The 27,806-nt window shown below is 46.3% G+C and overlaps 1 protein-coding gene and 1 pseudogene across 1 annotated transcript; one reads left to right on the top strand and one right to left on the bottom strand.

Moving 5' to 3' along the window:
* The first annotated feature begins 7,635 nt into the window (after positions 1 to 7,635).
* On the top strand, positions 7,636 to 11,173 carry Fezf1 (FEZ family zinc finger 1). The gene is made up of 4 exons (XM_021660275.2): positions 7,636 to 8,609; positions 9,185 to 9,319; positions 9,596 to 9,728; positions 10,116 to 11,173. Exons 1-4 carry the CDS (start codon positions 7,809 to 7,811, stop codon positions 10,475 to 10,477), a joined length of 1,431 nt encoding a protein of 476 aa, XP_021515950.1. The 5' UTR covers positions 7,636 to 7,808; the 3' UTR covers positions 10,478 to 11,173.
* Positions 11,174 to 18,007: 6,834 nt separating this feature from the next.
* Positions 18,008 to 19,040, bottom strand: LOC110563259 (protein SET-like; annotated as a pseudogene).
* Positions 19,041 to 27,806: the final 8,766 nt, after the last annotated feature.

Below are 27,806 nucleotides of genomic sequence, written 5' to 3'. Positions count from 1 at the left end.
TGTGTTGCTAGAAATAAAACGTCAGCTGAACAAAATGGCATTAGGTTCCTTGGAAAAGAAAACACTCCATTTTTTTTTACCATGCTGGCTGCCTTTTGCACACAGCAAATGCTCTTAGTTTAAGGGGTGGGGGGAGTTTTTGCAATCAAGAAATCTAGACCAGCGCTGTGAACGCCAAGTTGTCTTCCTCTTCCCTTTCTGTTTTCCTCTGCTTCAGCAGTGGTGTGAAAGTTCAGATACTCCGTGTCGCGAGTAAAGAGCTCCAAGAAGCAGCACCGTGCCAACACCGGGAACCCATCCAGGCCCGCAGTTGGAAAGTGAAATATGCGCCGTTGAAGTATTATTTTTGTCCTTTCGGTTTACATCGACGCCTTTGTATTATGTAAATTTCTGAGAAACTGTGAATCACAGGGTTAGGGAGAGAGGGAGAGAAAGAGAGAGAGGAGAGAGAGGGTGGAAGGAAGGAAGAAAGGGAGGGAGGGAGAAAGGAAGAGGGAGGAAGGGAGGGAAGGAAGAAGGAGAGAGAGAGAGAGAGAGAGAGAGAGAGAGAGAGAGAGAGAGAGAGAGAGAGAGATTCCCTTCCTTCACAAGCAACAGGAGCCGACCTTGCCCGGTTCTTCCGGCTTTCCACTATAGAAGCAACCTCCCTTTGAGCTCTTGACCCGCACAGCCTCCTGAAGCTGCCTGCACTCAGGGTTCTGGCACAGGCTTTAGTGACGTCAAGCTGCCAGCCCTAGGTCACCTAGGGCCAACAGGTCGCCCGAGGTTCTAGGTGTTTCCCAAACCTTGGTCTTCAGTGAGGCTAGTGGCCAGAATTAATTGAAAGAGTCAAGGGAGATTTCTAGAAAAACAATGAAAAACTTTTAAGTCAGTTCTGACTAAGAAGGTAAATTTGTCTGTTTGTCGGTTTTGAAGTTTTCAGACTGGAGCTCTGTAGCCCGGGCTGACCTCGAACTTTCAGCGATTCTCTTGCCTCAGGCTCTCTAGTGCCGGGGTTACCAGGCAACAGACCCGTCCTTCCAGCTAGAAGGCAACAACCTAAATTGATATTTGAAAAAGTAGTAAGTGTCCTTAATACACAACCAAGCGTCTTTCTTCTAGGGATTTCCCTAGAGTTGTTAAACTCGGCAGACACAGCCGCTCCTGAGGGTGGGGCGAGCGACGATGGGGACATCAAAGGACGGCCACCGCTTTGCTGTGAAGAGGCGCTCCTGGAGCTGAGCCCCCTCTGGTCCTGGGAGCTGTGGCCGTCAGCTGGAGGGGGCCTCAGGATGAGGTCTGGTTCCACCGCGGTCCCCGTGTTAGTGGACGTCTGGGTTTGGGGCGAGAGAATTCAGAATCCAGGCGGACGAATTTAAGTCTGGGGCTAAGAGAGTGAGACGCTGAAGAGATTTCTTATTAGGAAAAATTTTCTCTTTCGCTGGGACCGTAAGTACCATAGGTCAAACCAATTACTCCTAACCACCAAACAACCGGCTTCAAAGGAAGGGTTCCCCAGGAATCCAGACAAGAATGGAGAGAACACACACACACACACACACGAGAGAGAGAGAGAGAGAGAGAGAGAGAGAGAGAGAGAGAGAGAGAGAGAGAGAGAGAGAGAGGACCTGGAACCTGAAAGATTTACTGAGAAGTGCTACAGGTACTTTGAAATAGTTTAAGAAAGTGACCGACAAAACTAATAACAATGGTAAAAACAACCACAGCAAAAGCCCCCGCTCCCCGGGAAGCCTGCCCCACCGCCAGGTCGGCCTCTGCCCACCCGATCTGTCCGCGGAATGACCCTTTGCCTACACCCGGCGTCTTCAAAGCCAAGCTATTCGTGAACCTTCCGTTCAAAAACTTTTTCCAGACGAGCTCTCTGCCATCTGTTTCTTGGTCTCCTAAAAAACGCGATCCTGCGCCCCCTCCCGAAACTTCCGAGCCTCCCCCCCTCCCTCTCCCTGCCCGGCGAGCTCGCGGAGCGGGAGGGGAGGAGCGCGGCTGAGCCAGGGAGGGGCTGCGGGGCCAGTGCTGGCCCGGGGGCCGGAGTTCGGGGCCAGAGCGGCCTCGGGCGGGCGGGCGCGCGGGCCGGCGCGGGGGCTGTGCCCTGGGGAGGCGCCGAGGCGGCTGAGAGCAGAGCGGGCCCCGCGTCCCGCTGCCCAGCCCCGGCTCCGGCCGCCGGGCACTCGCCCCAGTCCCCCAGTCCCCCACCAGGCTGCGCGCCCCTTCCCTCCCAGCCTCGGGGACGTCACTTTCCGGGGGGCGAGGACCCGACAGAGGAGGACGCGGCGGGGATGAATTTTCCCCTGCTCAGGGGACGAGTTCCGGGCCACCGGGGCGTGGCCGAGGGGGGTCGCCCCTGTCCCCACCTCAGCCGCTCTCCCCCGGCTGACCACGCCGGGCTGTGGTGGGCAGAGGCTGCCCCAGCCAGGGGCTGCGGGGTCGCGCAGGCCGTTCCCGGCCCGAGCGGGGCGGACACACATCCCGGAGGTAACTGACATCACGAAAGGCCCTAGAGATTTCTCAGAGATTCTGCCTCGCGGATGCGGATTCACCTCTCTCTTCGCGACCGCTCTACCCTCCTTCTTCACTCCGGGCTATCGCAACGTCTGTTCTCGACTTTCATGTCGAGGGACCACCTACGGAAGGAAGTTTAAACCTAACACCGAAACCGCTTCTAAAGCCCTGGCCAGCGTCAAGGAAGAGGCGCGCTTCGTGTTGGATACGGTTTTTATTGGCCAGGAATTTACTTAAAAAAAAAAATTTGGGGAGCTTTCTGCGAAATGCTAACCAGCCAGTTGCATCCAGCAGCTCTTCTATCGCGGCAGACACGTTGTCGGTGTGGAAGGAAACATCCTTTTGGCACGACCGCCTTGACGTGTTGGCCCCTGGACTCTCCACAACACCGTTGCAAATTACAAGCAAAACTTTGCTGGTTTCGGTTGCTCGACTTTAAAGCTGATCCGTGAAGAGCTTGGGAACGTTGAGTTCCTTGTTTATGAACTTCTCTTCCCACCAAGTCCGGGCCTGAGCCACAGCCTTGCAGTCGAGAGGGGCACGCCTCACAGGCCTGTAGGAACGGGTGAGAGAAATCTCAGCGTTAGGGTCGGCGTAGACACCCAGCACCCCAGAGGCGGCGGACGGTGCTACCTGCCGGCCCGTTTTGAAGGCTCCTAAGTTAGAACACTTCACTCCCTCTACAAACTGATTTACAAATGCTGTTTGAGAGGAATGGTTTCGTTGAATTTCCACGGAGACATCCTAATAGAAAAGAAATACTGACAACAAAGGTCTAAAGATAAATAGATTGTTCTCATACTCCCCCGCCCCAAAGAGGGGGGAGGCCTCTGGTCCACAGAGTCCTAACTGCTGACATGACCCTTTACACACTTTACGAAATTATCAATACTTCTTTTTTGAATATAGTATTTTATTCGTTACATGAGAATTTATTACAATGACGTTTGAGCATATTAACCTCCCCCAGGTCTCCCTAACTCCCCCTCCCTCCACCTCCACCTCCCCCCCCCCAAGAATTCTTTATTAGTCACCAAATCAACTAAACGTGCACTAGCGGCCTTAACTCTGAACCTGCTCGCCACTGTGCTGAGTGCTGAGTCCCACCCTGTACTCCTTATCCGCTTTGAAGCAGTCAGGAGTCTCTCTCCTTGGATCCTACAGACCCTGTTTGCGTTCTATATCCTCTTCCCATCTCTGTCACAGGCCAGAAGGATCAGTAAAACATCAATCAGTGACAAAGATTGTAGAGGAATTTAGGAGTGCCTTTTCTCTTCTGGAAGCGATTTGTGCTGCCTTTGGTGTTATTTTATTAGACAAGAAGCAATGAAGATGCACCCAAATATCCAGGTTATCATCATCATCACAGCAGCATCAACAACAATGCCCCTAGAGTAGATAATAAGAAGCAAAAGAAGATTGTTCTCGGAGAGGTTCCGGAAGTCAGCTGTGCTTGTTGGGCCTAAAAACCCTAAAGAAATGATGAGTAACAAATCAATGCACTTGGCTGAAGGTCTGTTATGTTACAATGTTTTCCAAAATACTTTTAATTGAAAAAAAAAAAAAAAAAACACCTCACCAGTATTTTGTGACTTGTTAAGGAAATAGTTAAAGATTACAGAATATTTTGTAATTTACTGTTGTCTTCTATTGCTTTTTAATTTCAGATGGCAATAATTTTTACCATCTTTTTGCTAAGTAAAAAAAAAATCTGGGGAAATTATACACGTCTTTGAGAATTTGAAGAACACGAGTTAGAGTCTACGAAAATTGTAACTTTCAATTGTTATGTAATAGGAAGATTTTTTTTTCTTGGTTTTCAGGTATTAATCCTACTTTGTTATTAGGCCTCTTCATATCAAGGAATGTTCACTTAAAGTCAAGTTATATCAGAGTTTAAAGTTGATGGGTTGGGCAAGTAAAATTTCCTCTAAATAAACAAACAAACAAACAGGGCGGTTATAAGACTCTCCAAGACATTTCAAAGAATCTAATTTTCTATTTTGCTATTATCTAAACAAACAAAGCTCCTTTATACTTTTGTAAGTAAATCAAACAACTGGAACCATTTAAAAGCTTCTAAATTTTCCAAATTATTATTCTCTGTGTCCGTTATCTTTTCTGTAATTTCAAATATCTGTAATTAAAACAAATTATTCATTTCTGATATTAAGAAACTGTTCCTATTATAAATACATTTTGGATTTTAAGACTATCTTTACCTACGGAGCATATTAAACGTTCATGCATCTTTTGGTTATATACTGAGTGAAAAATATTAACAAATCCAGAAAAAAACAAACTATTGTTTGTTGTTTTTTGGTGAAAAGCGAACTATTGAAATGTTAACTCTATAAAGCCCTTAGCTAATATTTTTTTCTTTTTTAAAGTGAGTGTCAATTGAAGAGGAAATTTATGGAAGGCAAATATTTTGTGTGGTGCGTGTGTGTGTGTGTGTGTGTTTCTGTGTGTGCGATTGAGGAAAGGGGAGGGGAGGGGAAGAAGAGATGAGGGAGGGACACGCGATGAACGCAGAAGAAACTGATGGCTTTCGGTCAAGGAGGCAGGTAACGCTCTCGGGCGGCCGCTGAGTTGTTGAAGTCAGCCGGGCGCTCCAAAGCAGTTTCCGAGCATTTTGTGGCCTCTCTGCTTTCTTCTTTAAACTTGTTCCGGCGAGGGAGGAGTGCAGCAGAAGGGAGATTTTTCGCTGTTGGGAAGACAGGTAGGAAAGGGAATCTGATCCGCCCCCAAAGGCATCAATTAAAGTCTTAACCCCTCCATCTGTCGTGGGACAGGGACACCTCCGCCCCTGCCTTTCCTTAAGCAATCCGGGTCCCCCGCACTGTTTGTCTGATCAGGGTGAAGGGCCAAGCTTCTGCTGCCTCAAAAGCAACACGAACGAACCTTTCCAGCTGCTGGGTGGTGGGGGGTGAGGGGGGTGGGGGGATGGAACTGAGGCCAGAAAGGGCTCAGAACGTCTCCCGGGCTCTGGGGTGTCTCCTCCTCTCTGTCCTCGCGCCCTACTCTGACCTCCTGCTCGTCTCTGCTTCACTGGTCCACCCAGCCAGAGCTGCCTGGATTCCTGAAAGGAGACACCCGCAGGCCTAGACACTAAGGCGGGCCCCAAACAGCCAGACTTTCCCACCATCTGGCTCCTTAGCCGCTGCAACTCTCAGAAGGACTTCTGCCGGCCCTTATTTTTTCAGCAATGATTTCTCCAGCATCCGCACAGAGGTCCCGCCTCAGGCTCAGGCCTCAACAACTCGCTCTCTCCGTGTCCACCCCACTGGGCTTTTCTAGCAGGGTCTGAACTGACACAAGCCAAGTCCGGTTGAGGCGGAGGACCCTGGGTCCCTGCATTGGCATGGACTAGATAAAGGAACACTTGAAAGCCAGCCTCTATTTGACACCCCAACTTGGCACCTTTGGATGAATTGGCCTTAGGCTCGACCGTCTTAGGCTCCCGTATCCACCTCCCACTGATGGCCCTTTCCAGGGTTCTCACTAGCACACACACCCTTGGCCAGATAGCTGGCTCCTAGTCCACACACATTAGAGTTAACTCAGCAGGAGGATGCTGCTCGGAGTTTGAGCGGAGCTACTTACCGCGGCCTCCAGGCTGTGCGAGTCGGTTAGTTAGGGCTCGCGGTCCCGCGCATCCTCCGGGGCGCTAGCTGGAGAACGCCGGGGTTTTCCTGCCACCCGCGCCCTTAGGAGCCGCCTTGCCCCGGGTTCTGCGCCCGGCGACCGCAGGCTCCGCGTCCGCCGCGGAGGAGCGCGCCGCTGCTCTCCGCCGGCCCGGGGTGGGGAGAGCCTCGGGCACCCGCGCAGTGGGCGCTTCAGCCTCCGGCGTCGGCGTGGAAGCCTCGCCGGGCGCGCGGAGCTCAGCCCCGGGAAGCTGAGCCCGGGCGCCTCAACCGGAGGGCGGCTGGCACCGGAGGAGGGTTAGGGGGCGCACAGGGTCGTCAGACGCCCTTTGGGGACCTCTTGGGGTGCGTGGTTCCCTTAGCTCGTCTGCGCGCACAGACGCGCGGGGTGCGGCGGGCGCTGGCCGCTCCTGAGCGGGGCGCAGACCCTGGCAGCCGGGGCAGGGATCCACGGACTCCGTTTCCCCTCTCTGCGCAACGTTAAAGCGCTCAGCTCGGGAGGAGCTGTGGGCCCAAGTTCTCTGAAGAAATGCCATCTTGGGGTCCTCCCTGGGAACCCCAGGGAGTGAGCCCCCGCGTGCGTTTGCCCGGGAGTCCGGTCCGCGCTAGGTCTCCTGCGGCGTGACGCCGCTCATTCCTCACGACCTCAACTTCGTGATGCGAGCGCGCCTTCCCCGGGACGGTGGATGGCCCTGGGCATCGCTCTTACGGAAACCACAAACACATAACAAGCCTCCCAAGGCCTTTAAATCTCAGGGGCATTTGGGGAGGCCAGTTACCTGCTGGCGTCTTCCAAACATCCGGACGCGCGCTCGAGTCGTAGAGACCCCAGGATTGAGGGAAGGTGACCCCCCCCCCCCGCCGGGGTCCCGGAGGACAGAAGTGGGGCTGCGTAGGAGGCAGCGCGGCCCCGATCTGAGCTCGGGCGAGCCGAGCGAAGAAACCTCGGGTTTTGCCGTCAGAGGCTTCGCGGTCAAGGCTTTCAAGAGCCTGACGTTTGATAAATATAGCCTGGCGTTTGCCCCTGAATTAGACTCTCGTTTCCTTATTTAGCCCCGGCACAATGATTTTAGATGATGTCACTTAGGAGCTAAACCAGAAAATTGATCTCAGATTTGCGTGGCCTCTAAAGCCTGGTTAAGCAGATTGAGAATTAAAAAGACAGAGGAAGCACGGGGGAGGGGCGGCTGAAGGGTAGTGAGGGGTGCGCGGGCGAGTGCTTGCGCGCCGGGGAGGGCCGGGCGCAGTGCGGAGGGCGCCCCCGCCTCTTCTGGGCGGGGGAACCGCCCTCGCCAATGAAAAGTAGTCACCGACTGCAGAGGGGAAAAAAAAGTTTTCCTGTTGACTGTTGGAAGCGAATTGAGCAATTATCTAGTTTACCTTCTCCTCTTGGAAGTTAACGATTGGCGAGATCTTGGCTGCGTTATTGACACAACACTTTCTATTGATAGAAATAAGTAGTGATTGTCCCCGAGTCATTGGTGCGCCAAGAACTCTGCGATGGGCTGGCAGGAGTCCATTGGGCTGGGCAGGCAGGTTCGGCTGGTGCTGCTGGGGAGGAGGAGGAGGAGGCTGCCGCTGGTGACGGTGGCTGTCCTCTCCGCAGGTCTGTGACGAGCCGCGCCACCGCGCCCGGGCGGACGGACGCCGGCGACTCGCGCCATGGACGGTAGCTGCCTCAACGCCACCACCAAGATGCTAGCGGCCGCTCCGGCTCGGGGCAACGTGATGGGCGCCTCCAAACCCTTGGCTTTCTCCATCGAGCGGATCATGGCGCGCACCCCGGAGCCGAAGGCCCTGCCGGTCCCCCACTTCCTGCAGGGGAGCGTGCCCAAGGGGGACCCCAAGCATTCTCTGCACCTCAACTCGTCGATCCCCTGCATGATCCCCTTCGTCCCCGTGGCCTACGACACGAACTCCAAAGCGGGGGCCAACGGCTCCGAGCCCCGCAAGGCGAGCCTGGAGACCCCCGCGCCGCCCGCCGCGGCGCCCTCGGCGCCCGCCTTCAGCTGCAGCGACCTGCTCAACTGCGCGCTGAGCCTCAAGGGCGACCTGGCCCGCGACGCGCTGCCGCTGCAGCAGTACAAGCTGGTGAGGCCGCGCGTGGTCAACCACTCGTCGTTCCACGCCATGGGCGCCCTGTGCTACCTGAACCGAGGGGACGGCCCGTGCCACCCCGCGGCGGGCGTCAACATCCACCCGGTGGCCTCCTACTTCCTCAGCTCCCCACTGCACCCACAGCCAAAAACCTACTTAGCCGAAAGAAATAAACTCGTTGTCCCGGCGGTGGAGAAGCTCCCTTCCGGGGTAGCTTTCAAAGACCTCTCCCAGGCTCAGCTGCAGCATTACATGAAGGAGAGCGCCCAACTTTTGTCGGAGAAAATCGCGTTCAAAGCCTCAGATTTCAGCCGGGGCTCTCCTAACGCCAAACCTAAAGTTTTCACTTGCGAGGTCTGCGGAAAGGTAAGTGTTATGCAAAAAGGAGTTCTTTCCTTCCTTCCTTCCTTCCTTCCTTCCTTCCTTCCTTCCTTCCTTCCTTCCTTCCTTCCTTCCTTTATTCCTTCCTTCCTTCCTTTATTCCTTCCTTCCTTCCTTTATTCCTTCCTTCCTTCCTTTATTCCTTCCTTCCTTCCTTTATTCCTTCCTTCCTTCTTTCCTTTCTTCTTTCCTTCCCTCCTTCCCTCCTTCCTTCACTCCTTCCTTCTTTCCTTCCTCCTTCCCTCCTTCTTTCCTTCCTTTCTTCTTGCTTTCTTTCCCTCCTTCCTTCCTTTCTTTCTTCTTTCCTTTTTTCTCTCCTTCCTTCGTTCACTCCTTCCTTCCTTCCTTTCTCCCTTCCTTCTTTCCCCCATCTTTCCCTCCCTCCCTTCCCTCCTTCCTTCCCTCCTTCGTTCTTTTTTCCTTCCTTCCTTTCTCCCTCCCTTACTTCCTTTTCAGGATTTGGGGAGTAGGGGTAAAACTTGTTTTGCTCCCTCTTCTATTCACTTCGAATTCAGGATTTCTGGTTTCGCTAACCCCTTTTCTCCGCGTTTAATTTTAAGGTCTTTAATGCGCACTATAACTTAACCCGTCACATGCCGGTACACACCGGAGCCAGACCCTTCGTTTGCAAAGTGTGCGGAAAAGGTTTCCGGCAGGCCAGCACCCTTTGCAGGCACAAGATCATTCACACACAGGTATGTTCCCCGGTCGTAATTTTACCCGAAAGGCTTCAGAACTATTTGGAACAACAAACAAACAAACAAACAAACAGAACCAACTGGTCGTTAGAGTCTCCCTCTTTAGTCTGAGATCTGTGAAGCTGTGCAGGCGGGACCGAGATGTCTTTGTTCTGTTTAAAAGCTTCAGAGTGTTAGCGTCTTGTGCTGGTGGGACTCCACATTTTAATAACAAAGTACCTTTAATTAAGCTCTCTATTCTCTGCTGTCTCTCTCTCTCTCTCTGCTGCTTAGGAAAAACCTCACAAATGCAACCAGTGCGGTAAAGCATTTAACAGAAGTTCCACGTTAAACACACACACCCGAATTCACGCAGGCTACAAACCATTCGTGTGTGAGTTCTGTGGCAAAGGATTTCATCAAAAAGGTATTGAATCCAGGAGAAGCCTTTTAATGGTGGCCTTACGAAGATGTTCTTAATCTTCTCAAGATATTTTAGAAAATGACCCGTAAAGTGTAACGGTTGCCCGAGCAGAAGGCTGCGCTTCTAATTCCCTCCCCTAGGCTCTGACCAGTGTTAGGAAAGGCACCTCTGACACTCAGAGAGTACTTTGTAACCTCCAGTTTCTTTAGTGTAACTGGGTAAATAAATGTGTGTTAATATGTAGAAGAAATACATTCAGTGTGCTTAAAAAACGAACGTGCCGAAGCCCTGCGCTCTGCTGTGGCTCCTCGGCCTGCCTCCTCATCTGTTAGGCATCTTCTGTCGCCAAGCTTTGCGCAGAGCCTTATCTGGGCCATTTTTCTGTTTCAGGGAATTACAAGAACCACAAGCTGACCCACAGCGGGGAGAAGCAGTTCAAGTGCAGTATCTGCAACAAGGCCTTCCACCAGGTCTACAACCTCACCTTCCACATGCACACCCACAACGACAAGAAGCCTTTCACCTGCCCCACGTGCGGCAAGGGCTTCTGCAGGAACTTTGACCTCAAGAAGCACGTCCGCAAGCTGCACGACAGCAGCCTGGGGCTGACCCGCGCGCCCATGGGGGAGCCAGGCAGCGAGCAGCCGGCCCAGCTGCCGCAGCCGCAGCCCGGACCTCTGCCGCCCACGCTGCAGCCCGCGCTGCCGCCTCCCGGGCCTCTGCAACCCGGGCTTCACCAAGGCCGCCAGTGAGGGGGCCAGAGATTTCCCCCAAATCCAACAGTAGGGTCCCCACTGCGGAGGTCCGCAGGCGGCGTCGGACCTCTTGGTTCAGGCGCGCCTGCCAAACCCGAGGCCCCGCAATTTCGGGCGGACCGTTCGCCTCGATAATCCTCGGCCTTTTCGCTTCTTGCATGCACCTGCTAAATGGTTTTGTGTATTATATTCCATATAGGCACTAACAATTATGATACCTTTGGAGAGGTTTATTTCAAAAAAAAAAAAAACATTTGCTTTAAGTTGAAAAGACTTTTCATCTCGGGTGGAGAGATGGTGTTTGTTTTGTTTTGTTTTGTTTTTAAACAAATATCTGCTGTATTTATTGAGATCTGTATTATCCTACCCGGGAATGCTGCATCATTTTAATTTTATTATTGTAGATATTTCCATTGTGTCGATTCTACCGTCTCAAAATGCCTGCTGACTGTTTCTAATTTTCTCCTTCCCCCGAAGCAACAAAACGCGGCGCGTATGTTCTATATACACACACGGAGGCCTGTGCCCATGGAGGCGCAGCCGGCGTTCGTGAACACACGCATACACACAGATACACATTAGATAAGAGTGGTCAATTAGGAATGAATCTGAACTTTGCTTTTATTCTTGCACGTCGAAATTGATTCATTGACGGTTGGAAATAAATACTTGGAACATGCTTATTTAATCAACAAACTTCAAGGTTTTGTATTATTCATCTGAAGCTCCCTGGCTAAAAACTTCCTCACCCATAATCTCTTTCGAATTTTCATCAGCTGTGGATTAATAATGCCTACTGATTTGATCTGAACATTTACCATATGCAAATAGTCTGTCCCTGTGCTTGTAGCTCTTGGCAAAGTTGTGAAATACGGTTCAACTCAGATGTGTGTCTAACAGAAATACGACTTTAGAATGGATCTTCCGGTAGATTTGTGGCCCGAAAGGCGAGGCGGGGGCTTGAATCTAGAGGCCGCGTTCTGTGTCCCCCCCCCCCCCCCGTTCTGAAGACACACGCTGACTTGTACGCAGCTGGCAAACAGAGCCTCGGTGTTTTCAGATGTGTACACATGTTTACAGCCGAATATACTTCCATTCAAGGAGGAGACATGGAAGAAAACCAAACGGTGGCGGGTGCCAGGTCCTTGAAACGCTTTAAGTGTTAATCAGCAGCTCTGCTGTGCGCTGGAGCTCCGCTGTTCTCTAGCTGCAAGTCTCTCCTGTTTTCTTGCCAAAACAGTGAAACAACTGCTAAAGACTTTAATTAAGAGGGGTAATTAGTTCAGATTTATCAAAGCCGGGTTGTTATACTATTAGCTGCTCAGTAGAAGCTGCCAGACAAACTCAGAGCCCTGCACAGAAGTTCCGCAGTACGGGCCACGTCCTGGGGGTGAGGCAGCGTGGGGGGGAGGGGGGAGGATGGTCACAGGGGTCCCCGCCAGGCGGTCACGACCTTGGGCAGGTGAATGGGTGCGAGCGTCTGCGCTCCTTCCTCCCGGGCGCTGCTCCCTGGGGTTCCTGTCCGGAGAATACACCCAGTTCCAGACCCAGGCTCAGTCTCCTGATAGCCAAGTACTCTCTTCCCCTGCCTGGAGAAGGGTGACCTTGCCAATCTGGGATCACTGGACAGCCACTGGGTAGCATTCATGCCTCACTCTCTATCGTCTCGTGGCGCCCAGGAAAAGGGTGGCACGGTGGGCGACAGGCCACGGGCAGGTGGGAGATGAGCCTCTGCAGAGGCGCAGCGTCAACTTTCTATGTCACTAGAATTCCCGCTTCCATCAAGGCCGCGAAGGACACGCTGTTCCGGATGCCAAGAATGGGCTGGGACCTGGAAGGTGACAAAGGCGCCCGTGGGTGTTCTCAGTGGAGAGGGTGAAAGGATCCCACTGGGACCTGCAAAGGACGCCCTGCCTGGAAGAGAGATGGGGGGGGGAGTGCTGGAGAGAGCTGAACCCGCGGGGTTCCGGGGAAGGGCGGCAAGGTTTGAAGGCTTGGTCCACGTTCCCAGGGCTTACCCCCGTGGGCACATCCAATACAAGTTCGAACAAGTAGTTTACATCATGAGATCAAATCCGGACTTTCACCCTCCCCCATCACTTCACAACCCTGCTTTGTTCTTTGTCGACAGACATTTGACCCACGTTAGGTTTGACTTCGGAAAGCATGAGAACGCCGCCAGTTAGATTCAGTGTCCCTAATGACCTGAGCTCCTGGTTCCAAACGCTGACCACATTCCCCCATAGTTATTAGCACGGCAGAGAGTGTATAGAGAAATGTCTCCTAGGTGACAGGAAACTGCCTTTTCAAAGTGGCTTCCTTGGATCCTGAAAGCGTTTGTTCCTTTGAGGATGAAAAATGAGATCAGAGGTCGTTAAAAATTGCAATGTATATATTTTAGGTTCAAGGGCAGAATACAGCCTTTGCTTCTTGAACTTATCCTCAATTAGTATTCAAACTTATTCTTAAAACACAGGGTGAAATGTCCTTTAGACATTCAAGGTGATGCCATTGTTGTGTGGTGGAGAACCAAATGAACATTGTTGAGGAAAATACCTAAGCCACAGAGTATTTCTTATCAGGAGGTATTTATTCGCGCACTTCCATCTCCTAACCTACACCAATGTGCTTTGACATATGAAATAAAAGACACATTTCACCAAAGAACTGAATGTGTTTGTGATGTTCAGAGAGAAAGGGCAGAGGAAGCAGGAGGAGAGGAAGAGGGTAGGGAGAGGAGAACAAATAGAGGCTAAGTTTAATAGAGGAGCTGTGGCGTGGGCTGGTTTTGTCTAAGGTTGCATGTGGATGTTGCAGTGTTTCCAGTGAGTTTGACGGGAGAAATGGTTGTCTGTTAGCTAACAGGTCTGAGCAGCCTGGAGTGTTGGCGATTACGTAGAGAAGGCCAAAAGGAAATTCTCTAAAACTAAGCACTCAAGAGAAGCACTTGTCAGGAGATCAGTGAACTTTGATTTCTGACAAGGCTCTCTCCAGTTGCTGTAATCAAGGAGTACCCCTTTAAGACAGTATGAGCCCAGGGATTAAGTTTATGGTGGAAATTGGTAAAGTGAGACACTTAACAGACAGTCAATGGGAGACTCAATTCTACTTGTGGTAAATATTGAGAGGTGAGCCCTCCTCTTGACTATCAGACCTCTGGCCATGTGAGCTTCGGCAGATTTCCTCCCTGCTCAGAGGCCCAAGCACTAAAACACGTGTGCGACAAAGCTTGGCTATGTTGAAACCCATCTTTATTTGGCTACCTGTTAACCAGCAAATTCTTTCATGTTTCCTGCGGCTGTGGCCAGTGTTCAGATTTTTATACTAGAAAGCAGCGGTTTTCTTCAACTCGATGCAGAAGATAGCTTACACAGCTGCTGAGATGAATTTTTGAAAGTTGTGATCCTCTGGGGCTATATGGTTTTTTTCCTCAGTTTTTAGAAATAAAAATATTATAGAAACAGTATTAACAATGTAAGTGGCTGAATCCTACCTACTTAATGCAGAAGCCAAATGGAGATTTCCAACAGTGTCTTCCTAAACACAGCAATTTCTCCAAGCTTCTAAAAGTGTGACATACGAAGAAGCTTCTCTGCAAAACGGGATTAAGTTGTCACATTTTGGTAATAAGCAAAGCCATTGCTTGAGGGCCTTATCAAAGGTGCTTGTTAGTGGGGTCTGGAGCTTAACTTCTTACAAAACCCTTCTTTCCAAATGTGGGTGAATAACAAGGCGTGGTGATACACATCCTTAATCCCAGCACTAAACAGGCAGGGGCAGTTAGATCTTTTCTATGTGAATTCCAGTCCAGCCTGGTCTACACAGAGTTCAGGGCTACCCAGGGCTACAGAGTCTGACCCTGTCTCATACAACAAACAAACGAAAAAGGGGGAAACTAACCTGACAGGCAGTAGAGTCTTCTTTTTCTGGTATTGTACATCTTGCTTGATAGATTCCCCTCTATGTTAGTGGCAGTAATGTAAGGCATGCTTTAAAAGGAGACAGTGTAAAGCCCTGACTAGCATATAGCTATAATGAGCCTATTTTGTGTTTGTAAAAGTATCACAAAACATGCAATTATAAGATAAAAGTGATCTCAGATCCAAAATTGAGGTAATGTTTTCTTTCTTACTTCACAGGCTCTTCTATCAGGTAAATATTTGTGTGTGAGAGAGGCTTGTTTTAAAGTTGTTTACTTAGTTACCAGAGTACATTATAAAGAGCATGGATCTCAAAATCTAAATCCTAAGGGATTAAAATTAATCCTAATATGAAGCTGGTACTTCTCAAAAGAAGTAATTGTTGAAACTGAGAAAGTTGACATTGATAAAATATGACTTTTGTGCTATGCTTTGCTGGAATAAGATTGCTTTCTATGCTGGATAGTTTTCTGTCAACTATCCAGACACAAGCTGAAGTCATCTGAGAGGAGAAAGACCACAATTAAGAAAATGCCTTTGGCTGGAAAGCTGGCTCAGCAGTTAAGAGCTCTTCCAGAGGTCCTGAGTTCAATTCCCAGCAACCACATGGTGGCTCACAACAATCTATGCCCTCTACTGCCCTCTTCTGGCAGGCAGGTGCACAGGGAGCATTAATATGTATAAAATAAATAAAATCTTAAGAAAAGAAAACGCCTTCATAAGATCTGGCTGCAGTCAAGGCTGTATCTTAATTGACGGCTGATGTGGGAGGGACAAGCCCACTGTGGGTGGAGCCGTCCCTGGGCTGGTGGTCCTGGGTTCTATCAGGAAGCAGGCTGAACAAGTCATGAGGATCAAGCCAGTAAGCAGCGCTCCGGCACGGCCCCTCATCAGCTCTTGCTTCCAGGTTTCTGCCCTGCCTGAGATCCTGTCCAGACTTCCTGTAATGAGGAACAGCAATGCGGAAGTGCCCGATAAACCCCTCCCCAACTTGCTTTTTGGTCACGCTGTTTCATCACAGCGATAGAAGCCCTGACTCAGTCACTTACCCATAAGAAGTTATTTGCTTTTATTAGATTATCTAAAAACTGAAAGACAAATCATTTCTAAGTAGAGGATATTTTGCTATGAGTTTCATTTATTTTAGGAATGAATGCATATGTCCATTGCAGCTGCAGAGCAAAGCAAAACCAAATAACAACGTGCTCTTAGACACGCCTGGCAGACAGACTTGTGGGGACTCCAAAATTGTCTGTTTAAGCCAGGGAAGGGCGCCTCACTCCATCCAATAGGGAAAATGTCTGATATCTTTATGACCTTGCTGGAACATAAAATCCCTCCATATTGTATGTGTCTGCATTTTAATGGCATGTTCTAATGGGCTCTGAGGAAAAGTTCAAATGCATCATGCCACAGCACAGGAAAAAAGTACTCTCAAATAATCAGGTACAGTGTCTGTTCAAGACTGGGGCGGTGTTCCTGTCCAATGGAAGCTCATTGCTATTGGTCTTAGTGAGGTTAAATCACTTAGTGAAGATGGGACAAGATTCTTCTGATGAAAGTCTTCTGGCTTACTTTGCCGTCATAAAGCACATGTTATTCATAGGTACCAAGTTGTAGGAGCAGGAAGAGAGAATCCAGCATCCCAACAGGAGCTACAAGTCCACCACCAAGTTGAGGACACATCAAACTCATTTTACGTCTGTTCTTGACGGGAACAGTAGACTTTTTTTTTCTCCTCACAGATGAAAGTTCAGACAAGCCTGTGGCCCTCTAGTCATAATAACAAATAAGGCAACATCTTTTGATGGCTCCAAATAGAAATGTAGTTTATAAGTCAAATGGGAACCAAACCCAGAATGTATGTACTTGTCAGTTTGAGCTACCATCAATAAAATGAATAAAAATATAAATAAGCAGCAGCAGCAGCAGCAGCAAACACAACAGGGGTGCTTGGCCCTAAAGGGCTTGTGCCTTTTTTTTTTTTTTTTCCAGCTTCACATGAACTAAGATCATCTGGGAAGAGAGAATCTCAGCTGATAAAATGTTTCCATCAGATTGGCTGACAGCTAAGTGGGTGTGGCACTTTGGGGATTAATGATTGATGTGGGAGGGTTCAGCCTGCTATGGGCGATGCTGTCCCTCAAACAAGTGCTTCCAGGTGGCATCAGGAAGGGAGCACGAGTGGAAGCAAGCAGCTCTTCTCCACGGCCTCTGCTTCAGTTCCTGCCTCCAGGACCTGCTTCAACTTTCTGCCCTGACTTCCTTCAATGATGGACTGTGACACCGAAAGTATTAGGTAAGGTGAAGCCTTTCCTCTGCATGCTGCTTTTGGTCATTGTGTTTACCACAGCAATATAAAGCAAACTGGAACAATGGGACACCGCCACCAACCCCTCCCAGGCTGGGGGAATATCATAGAAGAGGAAGCAGAAAGAATGTAAGAACCAGAAAATGGGGAGATGTGTAGCAAAAATACATCTTCCAGACATGATGGCCATCATACTCATGAACTCAGGATAACTATGGTTAGACTTGCAGGTGATTGTGTTCATCACTATTACATTGAAGGGCTCATGAACTCCCACCCCTACTTTAGGGTCAATTGTCAGTTAATATTTGCTGATGAAAAGAGTGTTGCTGTCTTGAGTGCTGATAGGAGCTACTGTTAAGTTGCCTATAATGTTCCAGAAAATAAGCTCCTACCCACTCTCATGCAAACATTCCTAATCGAACTCAGCTGGTCACTCACATACACAAAGCATGAAAACAGGAGGAGGAATTGTTGGGAGAGAGGGGAACAGAAGGGTGAAAATTACTAAAATTCATTATACACATGTTTGAAACTGTCAAAGAAGTTTTCAGAAAAACATAGTATGTGTGTGGCTTGGACAGCTAAAATTTCTTTTCTCATCATTCTGGAGGCTTAAGTAAGTTTGTTGTAACAGTTTTTAAAGAGGCTTTCCTCTCTCTCTCCCTCTCTGTCCTTCTATCTTCCTCCCTCTCCCACCTCTCCCTTCCCCCTTTCCCTTTCTCTTTCCAGTGACCCTCCTTATCCTGGAGTTTGACAAGTAGGCTAGGCTGATTTGCATACCCCTACTCCCCAGTTCTGGGATTTTAAGCATACACAATTGGTTGTTTTGTTGTTGGTGCTAGTGGTAAACACTGTGTTCACATAGAGAGGCAGGGTGATCTACGTGCCCAATATACAGAGAAGGGGGAAAAAGCTACAATTCTATGCACTACTGCACAGAGGCCTAGCTCTGTCCAGCCTCCAGCAGAGCATAGAGAGAGCTGGACAGCTTCTCTTTTCTCCCCACAGAGCATGGTGGTGGTATCGAATCCACAGTTTTTGAGACAAGAGAGGATGAAAGTGAAGTTAGAACAGAAAAGTGAAGATTGTTTTCCCCTTGTATTTTGCTCAAGGTATTTCCCCCCAAATAAAAAGCAAGGTGTTAAGAAGAGAGAGACCTCAAAAACAGGGTGACTGAGCACAAGACAGATGGGGGAATGACTGCAATTTGCTCCCAGGAACTGGAGAAAATTAAAAAACAAAAAAAGGAAAAACAAAATTAGATTGACGGTTGGAATCCATCAGTATTCTATGCTAGTCATTCTTGACTTTATTTCCCTGTCCTTCCTCTCCTTCATCAGCATCGTCATCATCATCACCTTCTTCATCAATATCTTTCAACCCTTCATCATCATCATCTTCATCATCTTCCACTTCTTCATCTTCCGTATCAGAGACTAAATGGCACTGCAAGGGATTTGGCCAAAGATAATCTCTGATGACCTTTCCTAAGGCATCTGCACCTGCAAGATGGCCAGTAACCAGGTGAAGATGCTGTCTGGCTCTTTGTCCTGCTGCTACCTGCTGGGCTTATTCTGTCTTTGGCTTGAGGGTTTTTTTTTGTCAAATATTTTCCCCGATTTCCATTCGATTTCAGTGAACTTTGAAGATAGATAGCCGCTCTCTCTCAGGTGAGATTCTTTGGAAAGAGCTTTTATTTTCCAAGTAAGCATTTTCATCAAAATAAAAGTCTAGCTGGGCATGGTGGCCCACACCTTTAATCCCTGCACTTGGGAGGCAGAGGCAGGTGGATCTCTGAGTTCGAGGCCAGCCTGGTCTACAGGGCAAATTCTAGGTCAGCCAAGGCAACACAGAGAAACCCTGTCTTGAAAACAAAGACAAACAAACATAAATCTCTTCTGTTGCCTGAATTTTGTATCTTCAAATCCTGTCATGTCAAGTCTAGTCAAATACTGTGGGGCCTCTTCATCTCACTCCCCAAGGAGAGACACTTGTAGATGGTTGACAAATGCTGCTCTCCAATAATTTGGAATTTTGATCAATTCTGATCTCTTCTGAAAAAGTTGTTAGCCGAGTTTGTTATATTTTTGTTCTACTTCCAAAATTTTCTCACTGGCATTTTCATTAAGTCTATTTCATTCTGTACTTCATCAATATGTTCATTTACTTCTTGGTATTCTTTTTCTCCCTTCAACAAGCAGGGAAGGCCTGACAAGTCCTTCAGCTTTGAGGCAGGAGTGAAGATTGCTGTTTCAGGGCCATGGCATGAGGGGCATGGCCAGAAGCCAGAGAGGGGGCATGCGGGTGGTGGGGGAGACACTTCCATGCTCACTGGAAGAAACTAGTGGAAACTCTCAACTGGCTGTTTTAAATAGAGGTTCTGAGAATTGTAAAAAAAAAAAAAACAAAATTGTTTTACAAGATTTATTTGTTTTATGTGTATGAGTGTTTTTTGGCTTGCATGTATCTATACCACATGTGTGCCTAGTCCTTGGTGGTCAGAAGAGAGTCTTAAAGCCCCTCGAACTGGCGTTGCGTATAATGTGCCCCAACATGTGGGTATTAGGAACAGAACCTGGGTCCTCTGCAAAAGCAACAAAGTTCTTAACCGTTGAGTAGTCTGTCACGGAATTATTAATATTTAATATTGATTCATACAATAGTTAAGGTGGCAATTGTCCCTCATCCCACTATTTTAGAAATAAATTGACAGAAAAATCTGCTTTTTTTTTTTCCCCCCAAGACAGGGTTTCTCTGTGTAGCCTTGGCTGTCCTGGACTTGCTTTTTATACCAGGCTGGCTTCAAACTCACGGAGATCCGCCTGCCTCTGCCTCCCTGAGTGCTGGGATTACAGGCGTGTGCCACTATGCCCAGATTTTTAATAACCCTTACTACACCTGGGGCTGGGCAGATATTAACCCTCTAAGCTATCTTGTCTAGTTACCGTCCCAAACCTCGTAAATACTTACACATGTCCTACTTGGGCCGCTCCTTTTCCATCAGCCAATTCTCTTCTGGCCACGTGCTCCTAGTTCTCACTACAGCCCATAGAAACCTGCTCCTCCTTTCTCCTTCCGCCTCGGGCTCCCCGTGGTCCTTCTGTGAACCGCTCCCCACCCCCACCCCCACCCCAAAAGCACAGGAACATGGGCTCCGCCTACTGCTCTCCCTCCCAGCCCAGGTGTAAGCAGTTTATTCGCCAATCAGGGACAGTTTGTGAGGCAAGGTTTACACCACATAATTTTGGATACTGAGGATTTTTTCCTAAGAAAATTGGGGAGCAAGAAATTAACATTTGAAAACATAGCTCAAGACCAACCCCAGTAGCGGTGTCTCTGGAGCCCAGGGGGTGTTAAGGACTCCATTTAGGTCCTTCCCAAAGCCAATCCCACAGCTCAAAGGCTCGCTTTCTGGTTGGCCCAGGACTGCCTTTTCACTTTCTTTTAATTTAAAACCTTCTTTTAAAATATAATATTTTCCTTAATTTATCTCTTATCATGGAACACAGACCCCCGTCAGAACAGTTCTTTCCTCATGATGGTACCCATCCACACTTAACTTTGAAAGGCCCCATCTCCAAGTGCTATTATACCCCCAAACTTCAACATAGAGTTTAAGGACACATAAACACTGAATCCATTTTAGAAATATTCTAAAACTGTTTTGTTTACACAAAGTTTTCAGGAAACATGGATTTATGTTTTGGGACTTTTGTTTTGTTTTTGTTGTGTTTTGTTTTTCTTTCTTGAGACCATGTTTCACTGTGTAGCCCTGTCTGTCCAGGAACTCACTCTGTAGACGACACTAGCTTTACAAACTCACAGAGATCCACTTGTCTCTGCCTCCCAAGTGCTAGGATCAAAGGTGTTCACCACCCTAATTGGCTGGCCTAATGTTTTCTTAAAAACCTGCAAAATAGAATTTAAAAAGTAGTCTAGACAACACAGCAACCCAGTTTGTTCAACAAATAAACTGTAAGGGGGTAGGAAGAGAAAGAGGGAGGGACAGACAGAAGCTGCAAGAGGGAGAGGCTGTCATAGTTAATATTCTCCAATATTCTCTTTTATTTGTATGATTTCTGGTTTTCCCTGTGGAGATTCCCCATATGTTTTACCATGATGTCCCACATTTTCCTTTGAAAAATTTAAAATTTTAGTGATTTTTTTTATAAAATATATAAAAAAATTCTTTGCCTGATAATTGCAGCATCTTTGCCTTTGGGATTTGTTTCTATTGTTTGTTTACTCTCCAACTTCTGTGCCATAATTTCTTGGCATGTCTATCAATTTTACATGTCATGCTGGGTATTACAGATCTTTGACTTCTGAGAGTCTGCATGTTTATAACGACAAGTTTGCATAGTTTTTTTCAGACTGTTTTGTACAAATGCTTCCTTCTTCTGCTTTCCCTAGCTTTTTAATACTGTATTGAACAGTGAGCACATATTCCTGTTACTCATTACTCCATCATTGTAGGGGATGAACACTTAGTCGTTTTCTTGCAATTAGCTGCAAAGCATAGGAAATGTGTACAGAAAGTATCATGTGCCTTGTGCTCTTCAGGAAAGGCCTGTGATAAGGCAGGCAGATGAATGGCTACAAGTGCCTTAGTCCCCAGACATGTCCTGGAACTCCTGGAGACAAGGCTGGCCTCGAACTCATGGAGATCCACACCTGTCTCTGTTTCACATCTACTGGGATTAAAGGTGTGCACCATCACCACCTGGCCTGCCATCTTGTAATAGGTGACTTAATTCTTCATTTTTGAGGAACACTTACCTCTTCATTTTGAACCTTTTTAAAATCTTGACTAACTGCTATGTGTCTGTAAGAGCATTCCCCCACAGCAGGTACATACATACAGCTGAACTTTTACCAGATCATCAGCACAGCGCAGCCATGAATGGGAGGGAATGAAACCAAATGGTTCTGGGAAAGAAGTAGTTTTAAGATATTTAATGCTGGAAGACTACCCTGCAGGGTATCAAAGCAGATGCTGAGACTCATAGCCAAACTCAGGCAGAGTGCAGGGAATCTTATGAAAGAAGGGAAAGCTAGAAAGACCCAGAGGAGACAGGAACTCCACAAGGAGACCAACAGAATCAAAAACTCTGGGCACAGGGGTCTTTTCTGAGACTGATACTTCAACCAAGGACCATGCATGGAGATAACCTAGAAACCCTGCACAGATGTAACCCATGGCTGCTCAGTAGCCAAGTGGGTACCCTAGTAAGGGGAACAGGGACTATCTCTGACATGAACTCAATGGCCTGTTCTTTGATCACCTCCCCTTGAGGGGGAAACCGCCAGGCCACAGAAAAAGACAATGCAGCCAGTCCTGATAAGACTAGGGTCAGCTGGAAGGGGAGGAGGACCTCCCCTATCAGTGGACTGGGGCAGCGGCATGGGTGGAGACAGAGAGAGAATAGGGATAGATGGGTTTGGGGGGGAGAAAGGGAGGGAGCTACACGTGGGATACAAAGTGAATAAACTGTAATTAATAAAAATAAAATATATCTTAAAAAATAAAATTAGCCTAAATATAACTTTAAAAAAGATATTTAATGCTAACACAACTTTTTAGTGCTGTTTTATGTTTTAAGGTTTTTGACTCTACAAGTAGTTAAGAAGTCTAAATTTAACAGCACCATTTTACAGGTGAGAATTTTTAGGACTTTCAGAAGTGAAGAGATTTTTCTGGAATCACCCAGTTATGAAAGAACAGGACAAAAAGAAGATTAGATCATTGGTTTAGTCTGACTCCAAAGCCTCTACAGGCTACTCTAAGAAAAACACTGGGATCAGCAAATCCCAATTAAAGGAATAGTGGTTTTCGGACCTCCACCTAGATTCAGTCGGAGTATCCTCTAATCAGAAATAAAATACTGTTCTTAAAAAACTGAAAATTTAATTAAACGTTATATTGTATCTGTAGCTTCTACGTTAGTATGCACAAAGAAGTCTAGAGTTCCTGCTGATAATAGCAGATGGTTAAATAATATATAATATTGTTAGTTAATCTTCACATTTGAGATAATTTTATATTAATTTATGTGCTATGGTCCCTTTTATATCTCTGTTTTCACTTTGCACACTGGTAGTTGTCTATGGTAAAACAGGGTACAAAACATTATGTGTAAAATTCCAGAACCAAGTATTTCATGTTTCAAAGTGCACACCATTTTGAACAACATAAGTTCTCTTTTACAAGTCCACTCTATTTTCCCTGAGACGTGAATCATGTTTTGTCTGTATTTCCATGATATGTATAACTACCTACCTATTGGTCACCTGGTAAGTTATCCAAAAGAACTACAATGCTGCAGTCCTTTCGTACAAGTAGATCTCACACTTCCTCCTGGCCCCAGACTGCAAGAGTATAATTGCAAAGGAGGCACCAGGGAATAAAACATGGAAACATGGATGAACTTAAGGCTGTGTGACAGTGTTGTAGGGACTAGAAGAAAATATTTAGCAAGTGTGGAGTTTGTTACTGTCTACAGTTTTGCGAATTCAGAGGGAACCCTTGAAGCATATTTTATATGGAATATAAAATCAGAAATGTGTTATAAATAAAAATAAGGAGGTCAGAAGTCAGGAGTGATATCAGAATTCTGCATCTCTCTAGACAAAGAGCGAGTACAAAATTTGGAGTAGGCAAGGATTGTTTAAGATTTTTCACTGAAACCTGATATGACTTTTAAATTAGAAGCTTGAGAGAAAAAAAAAAAAAAAACAACCCAGAATATAACTGTGTGTGCTAAGTCAGTTGATCAGCAAAAATTTCTTGTATGCTCAGTATAGGACAAGAACATTGTGGTGATGGTAAGGAAACAGGGGACATTGTCCCTTTGGTCAATCTCAGTTACACTATATGTGCTTATGATATTCAATAATTATAAGTACAAAACTACCATTCAAGAGAATCAGGCCTTCAATAGAAAGGTGAAGCAAAGCTTCAGAATAGAGATGTTTGGAAACCTCTGCCTAAGGAAGTGATTCTAACAGGAATATTTTTGATTACCTTCCTTGTCTTCCTTTCCTCCTTTATATTCCTTGTCAACAAACTAGGCTTTTCCCCAACACAGGACTTAATCCTAGGAAAGAGAGGAATGTAAAATTCCTGAGCCGGAAGACCATCACTCACTTTGAGTCTCAGGGCTGACCTTTAGAGTGATGTCCTAAAATCTAGACTATGTCATTGCCCATCAAAAAAAAATATTTTTTCTAAATTCAGAAGATATTTTATCTTACTAGAAATCTCAAAGAATTCCATAAATAACTATAAAAGGTATAAGTAAAGATATAATTATTTTTGTAAATTGACCCGCTAGTTGTACTAAAGATGAGCTGATCTTGGAGAATGACATTTAAGTCTGAAAACTTTATCAAAGAATGATCTTAAATGTAACTATTGCCAAGGTCAGGATTTTTAAATATAGTCCTTAGGCTGAGCATACTCCTCTCTAGGAAAAGTTCTTTTCTCCTATGGTGATGAACAGGGATTGTCTGAAGCCATTTGCCTTTACTTGGCAAGGCCAGCCGAATACTCTTTCTTCTTCCTTTCAAGGTGAGTGAATTCTCATGTTCTCTGAATGACCTATATCACAGGAAGTCATGTTGACCTAGGTTAAATACTATCTATTCAAAATATCTAAAGTATTTTCACTAGAAACAATACAATTCTAGAATTAGACTAGACATAGAAATGAAACAGAAAATTATTCCATCTAAAAAATATTAAAAATAAGTGTAAAACAGTAACCCAAAAATAAAGAACAAAAATTAATTTTTTATTTAAAACATATTTTTCATACAATATATTCTTGTTTGATTAAATTTTTATTTTTATAGTAATTACAATTTATTCACTTTATATCCCAGCTGTAGTCCCCTCCCTCATTCCCTCCCAATCCCACCATCTCTCCCTCATCTCCTCCCTGCCCCTCTTTAAGTCCAATGATAGGGAAGGTCCTCCTCCCCTTCCATCTGACCCTAGCTTATCAGGTCTCATCAGGACTGGCTGAAATGTCCTCCTCTGTGGCCTAGCAAGGCTGCTCCTCCCACAGGGGTTGGGGAGGTCAAAAAGCCAGCCACTGAGTTCATATCAGAGACATTCCCTGTTCCCCTTACTAGGTAACCCATTTGCATACTGAGTTGCCATGGGCTACATCTGTGCAGGGAGGGGTTCTAGGTTATATTCATGCATGGTCCTTGGTTGAAGAATCAGTCTCAGAAAAGACCCCTTGTGCCCAGATATATTTGGTTCTTGTGGAACCCCTGTCCTCTCCATGTCTTACTAACTCCCCCTTCTTTCATATGATTGCCTGCACTCTACCCAAGGTTTGGTTATGAGTCTCAGCATCTGCTTTGACACACTGCTAGGGAGAATCTTTCAGAGGCCCTCTATGGTAGGCTCCTGTCTTGTTTCTCATACAATATATTCTGATCCTAGTTTTCTCATTTTCTTCCAGATCCTCTCCATCTCCCCACCCATCCAACTTCATATATCCTTCTTCTTTCTCTTTAAAGAACAAACAGTTAGATAAAACAAACAAACAAATAAATCAGAATAGATTAAAGCAAGTAAGTAAACAATCAGAGAAAAAAAAGCACTGGAAGTTAATAGAGAAATACATGCCCAAACAGAAAACCCATTAAAAGACAAAATTAGAAAATACAGTATGTAGACAAAAGAGAAGTTAAATATATATATATATATATATATATATATATATATATATATATATAAAGCATCTTAAGAAAATAAAAATCCTCCCCCAATACCACTGAGTTTGTTTTGATGTGCAAGGGGCTTGCCCTTGAGTGTGGTTTGTATACAGAAGTTAGACTTCATTGGAGAAAACTAATTTTTCCTTGGTGAGCAGTTGTCAGTTGGAGACAGCTTCCTGCTTCAGGATTGGGGATCATATCCACTTCCCCTCTGGGAGGGGACTGGGAAGTGGGCCCCAATTGGGTTTGGACTTGTGCAGACTTTGTGCAGATCTTATGCATGCTGCCATGGTCTCTGTGAGCTCATGTGTGCATCAGTCCTGTTGTATCTGGAGGACACTTTCCTTGGAGTCCTCCATGCCTTCTGCCTCTTACAGTCTTTCCCTGTCCTCCTCTCCCTCCTACTCCTCTCTCTCTTCCTCTTCCTCCTTTTATCCCTCTTCTTCTCTTCCTCAAAGTTCCTTGAAGCCTGAGGGGAGGAATTTGAAGGAACTATCTCATTTAAGGCTGAGTGTTCCAAGGTCTCTTACTCTCTGCATATTGTAGATATTGTCTTCAGCAATAGAAGAATAAAAAAAATAAAATTAAAGTGAAACTCAGTATTCTACTGCTGTGCAGCAGTTTTGATTTCACCAAGCAACAATGTGCTTTTGGGGCAGACGATGGCCGTGGAACTTCAGCATGCAGAGGCAGCTCGTTCATTCACTGTGTGGATTTAGGCTACTGACCTACCAGAAAATTTCACTGGGACCCTTGCTTTCTCCATATCTTATATTTCAAATGAGCTTGTTACACTGGCATGATTACAGTTTTGGGAGTAATATTGATCAAACTTATCCACTTCCACTAATAAATAACTTGAAACTAACATTGGTGTTAGGTATTGCTATGACACAACTGTGAGATGTATAAAAGTAATTTAAATAGTGGATAGTGAGAAAGAAACATCATGGCCATTAAATCAGAAACATATTTGCTTTTGCAGTGGAACAGCATTCAATAGGACTGTCCCTGTAACATATTAGATCACAGGTAACACACTTGTTTATACATTCAGAGGATAATAGGGGTTGGTTTTTACTTCCTACTTTGAGAACATACTCTAAGAGTTTATGAAAGCTAAGAAGAATTCAGAGGTCCTCTAAGTTAACGCAGGGTGATAAGAACACATAAGCCCTAAAGAACAAGCTTGCTGGCATCAACATTTGCATTCTGTATCACTTACTCAGAAGGAAAGCGTGATGAGATACAGAGCAAATAATTTAATCAAGTACAAAGCTTATATCTAGAAAAGAACTTTGGCTGTGGCTAAATGCACTGTGGATTTTCAAACATGCCGGGAGTACCCTTAGCATCTTAGAGAACTGCATGGCCAACCAACCTATGAAACTTAAATCCTAAAACAGCCTTTGATGACTTGGGGCTTTGAAACAACTTTTGGACCTTCGAAGTAGAATGGACAAAATCTGACTATGAAAGCTGTATTCTCTCAAGGAAGGTTATGTTGTCATGTCTATGTCAGATATGACATAAGACCAGGAACAACTTTCCATAATTAAAATATCTGGTGCAAGAAAAGAATGGAGCTCCTTCTATGTTTACCTTTTGAACTTTCTTCTCTTCTCCATCTTGATCCTTTAGATTCATACTGCCTTAAGTTTGTTGATCCAAATGGATTTGAAGAGTATTTTTCCCCAGTTTCTCTAGTTTGTATTTCTGTATCAAGTTTGTTTATAATTGCTTGAAGAAAAAGTGTTTCTTCTTTCTAATGAAGCTTCTCAGGTGATTCTAGCATACTGCACTGACTTAGGGATCATTTTGCATCCACTCTTCTTAGTACTTAGATCAGTCACAGGAAACAGGGAGGCTCCGACTCAGTGACTGACCTCATAGTAGTAAAAAGAAAAAAGGAGTTTGTTACTAATGAGAAAATAGTGTTTTCTCTCCTCTAATCCATCTCAAATTATCATCTCTTAATGACTTGGAGAACAGTTCCTATCTTTTTTTTTCTTTTCTAATTACAGTTTATTCATTTTTTATCCCAGCTATAGCTCCCTCCCTTATCCCCTCCCAATCCTACCTCCCTTCCATCATCTCCTCCCCTCCCTTCACTGATAGGGGAGGCCCTCCTCCCCTTCCCTCTGACTGTAGCCAATCAGGTCTCATCAGGACTGGCTGCATTGTATTCCTCTGTGGCCTGGTAAGGCTGCTTCCTCCTCAGGTGATCAAAGAGGCAGCCACTGAGTTCATGTCAGACACAGTCCCTGTTCCATTACTAGGGAACTCACTTGGTGACTGAACAACCATGGGCTACATCTGTGCAGGGGTTCTAGGTTATCTCCATGCAAGGTCCTTGGTT

Source organism: Meriones unguiculatus, chromosome 21 (assembly GCF_030254825.1).
Source record: "Meriones unguiculatus strain TT.TT164.6M chromosome 21, Bangor_MerUng_6.1, whole genome shotgun sequence".
Taxonomy (NCBI): Eukaryota; Metazoa; Chordata; class Mammalia; order Rodentia; family Muridae; genus Meriones; species Meriones unguiculatus.
Note: the sequence above shows the minus strand (reverse complement) of the source record. Positions and strands in the feature narration are given on the sequence as shown.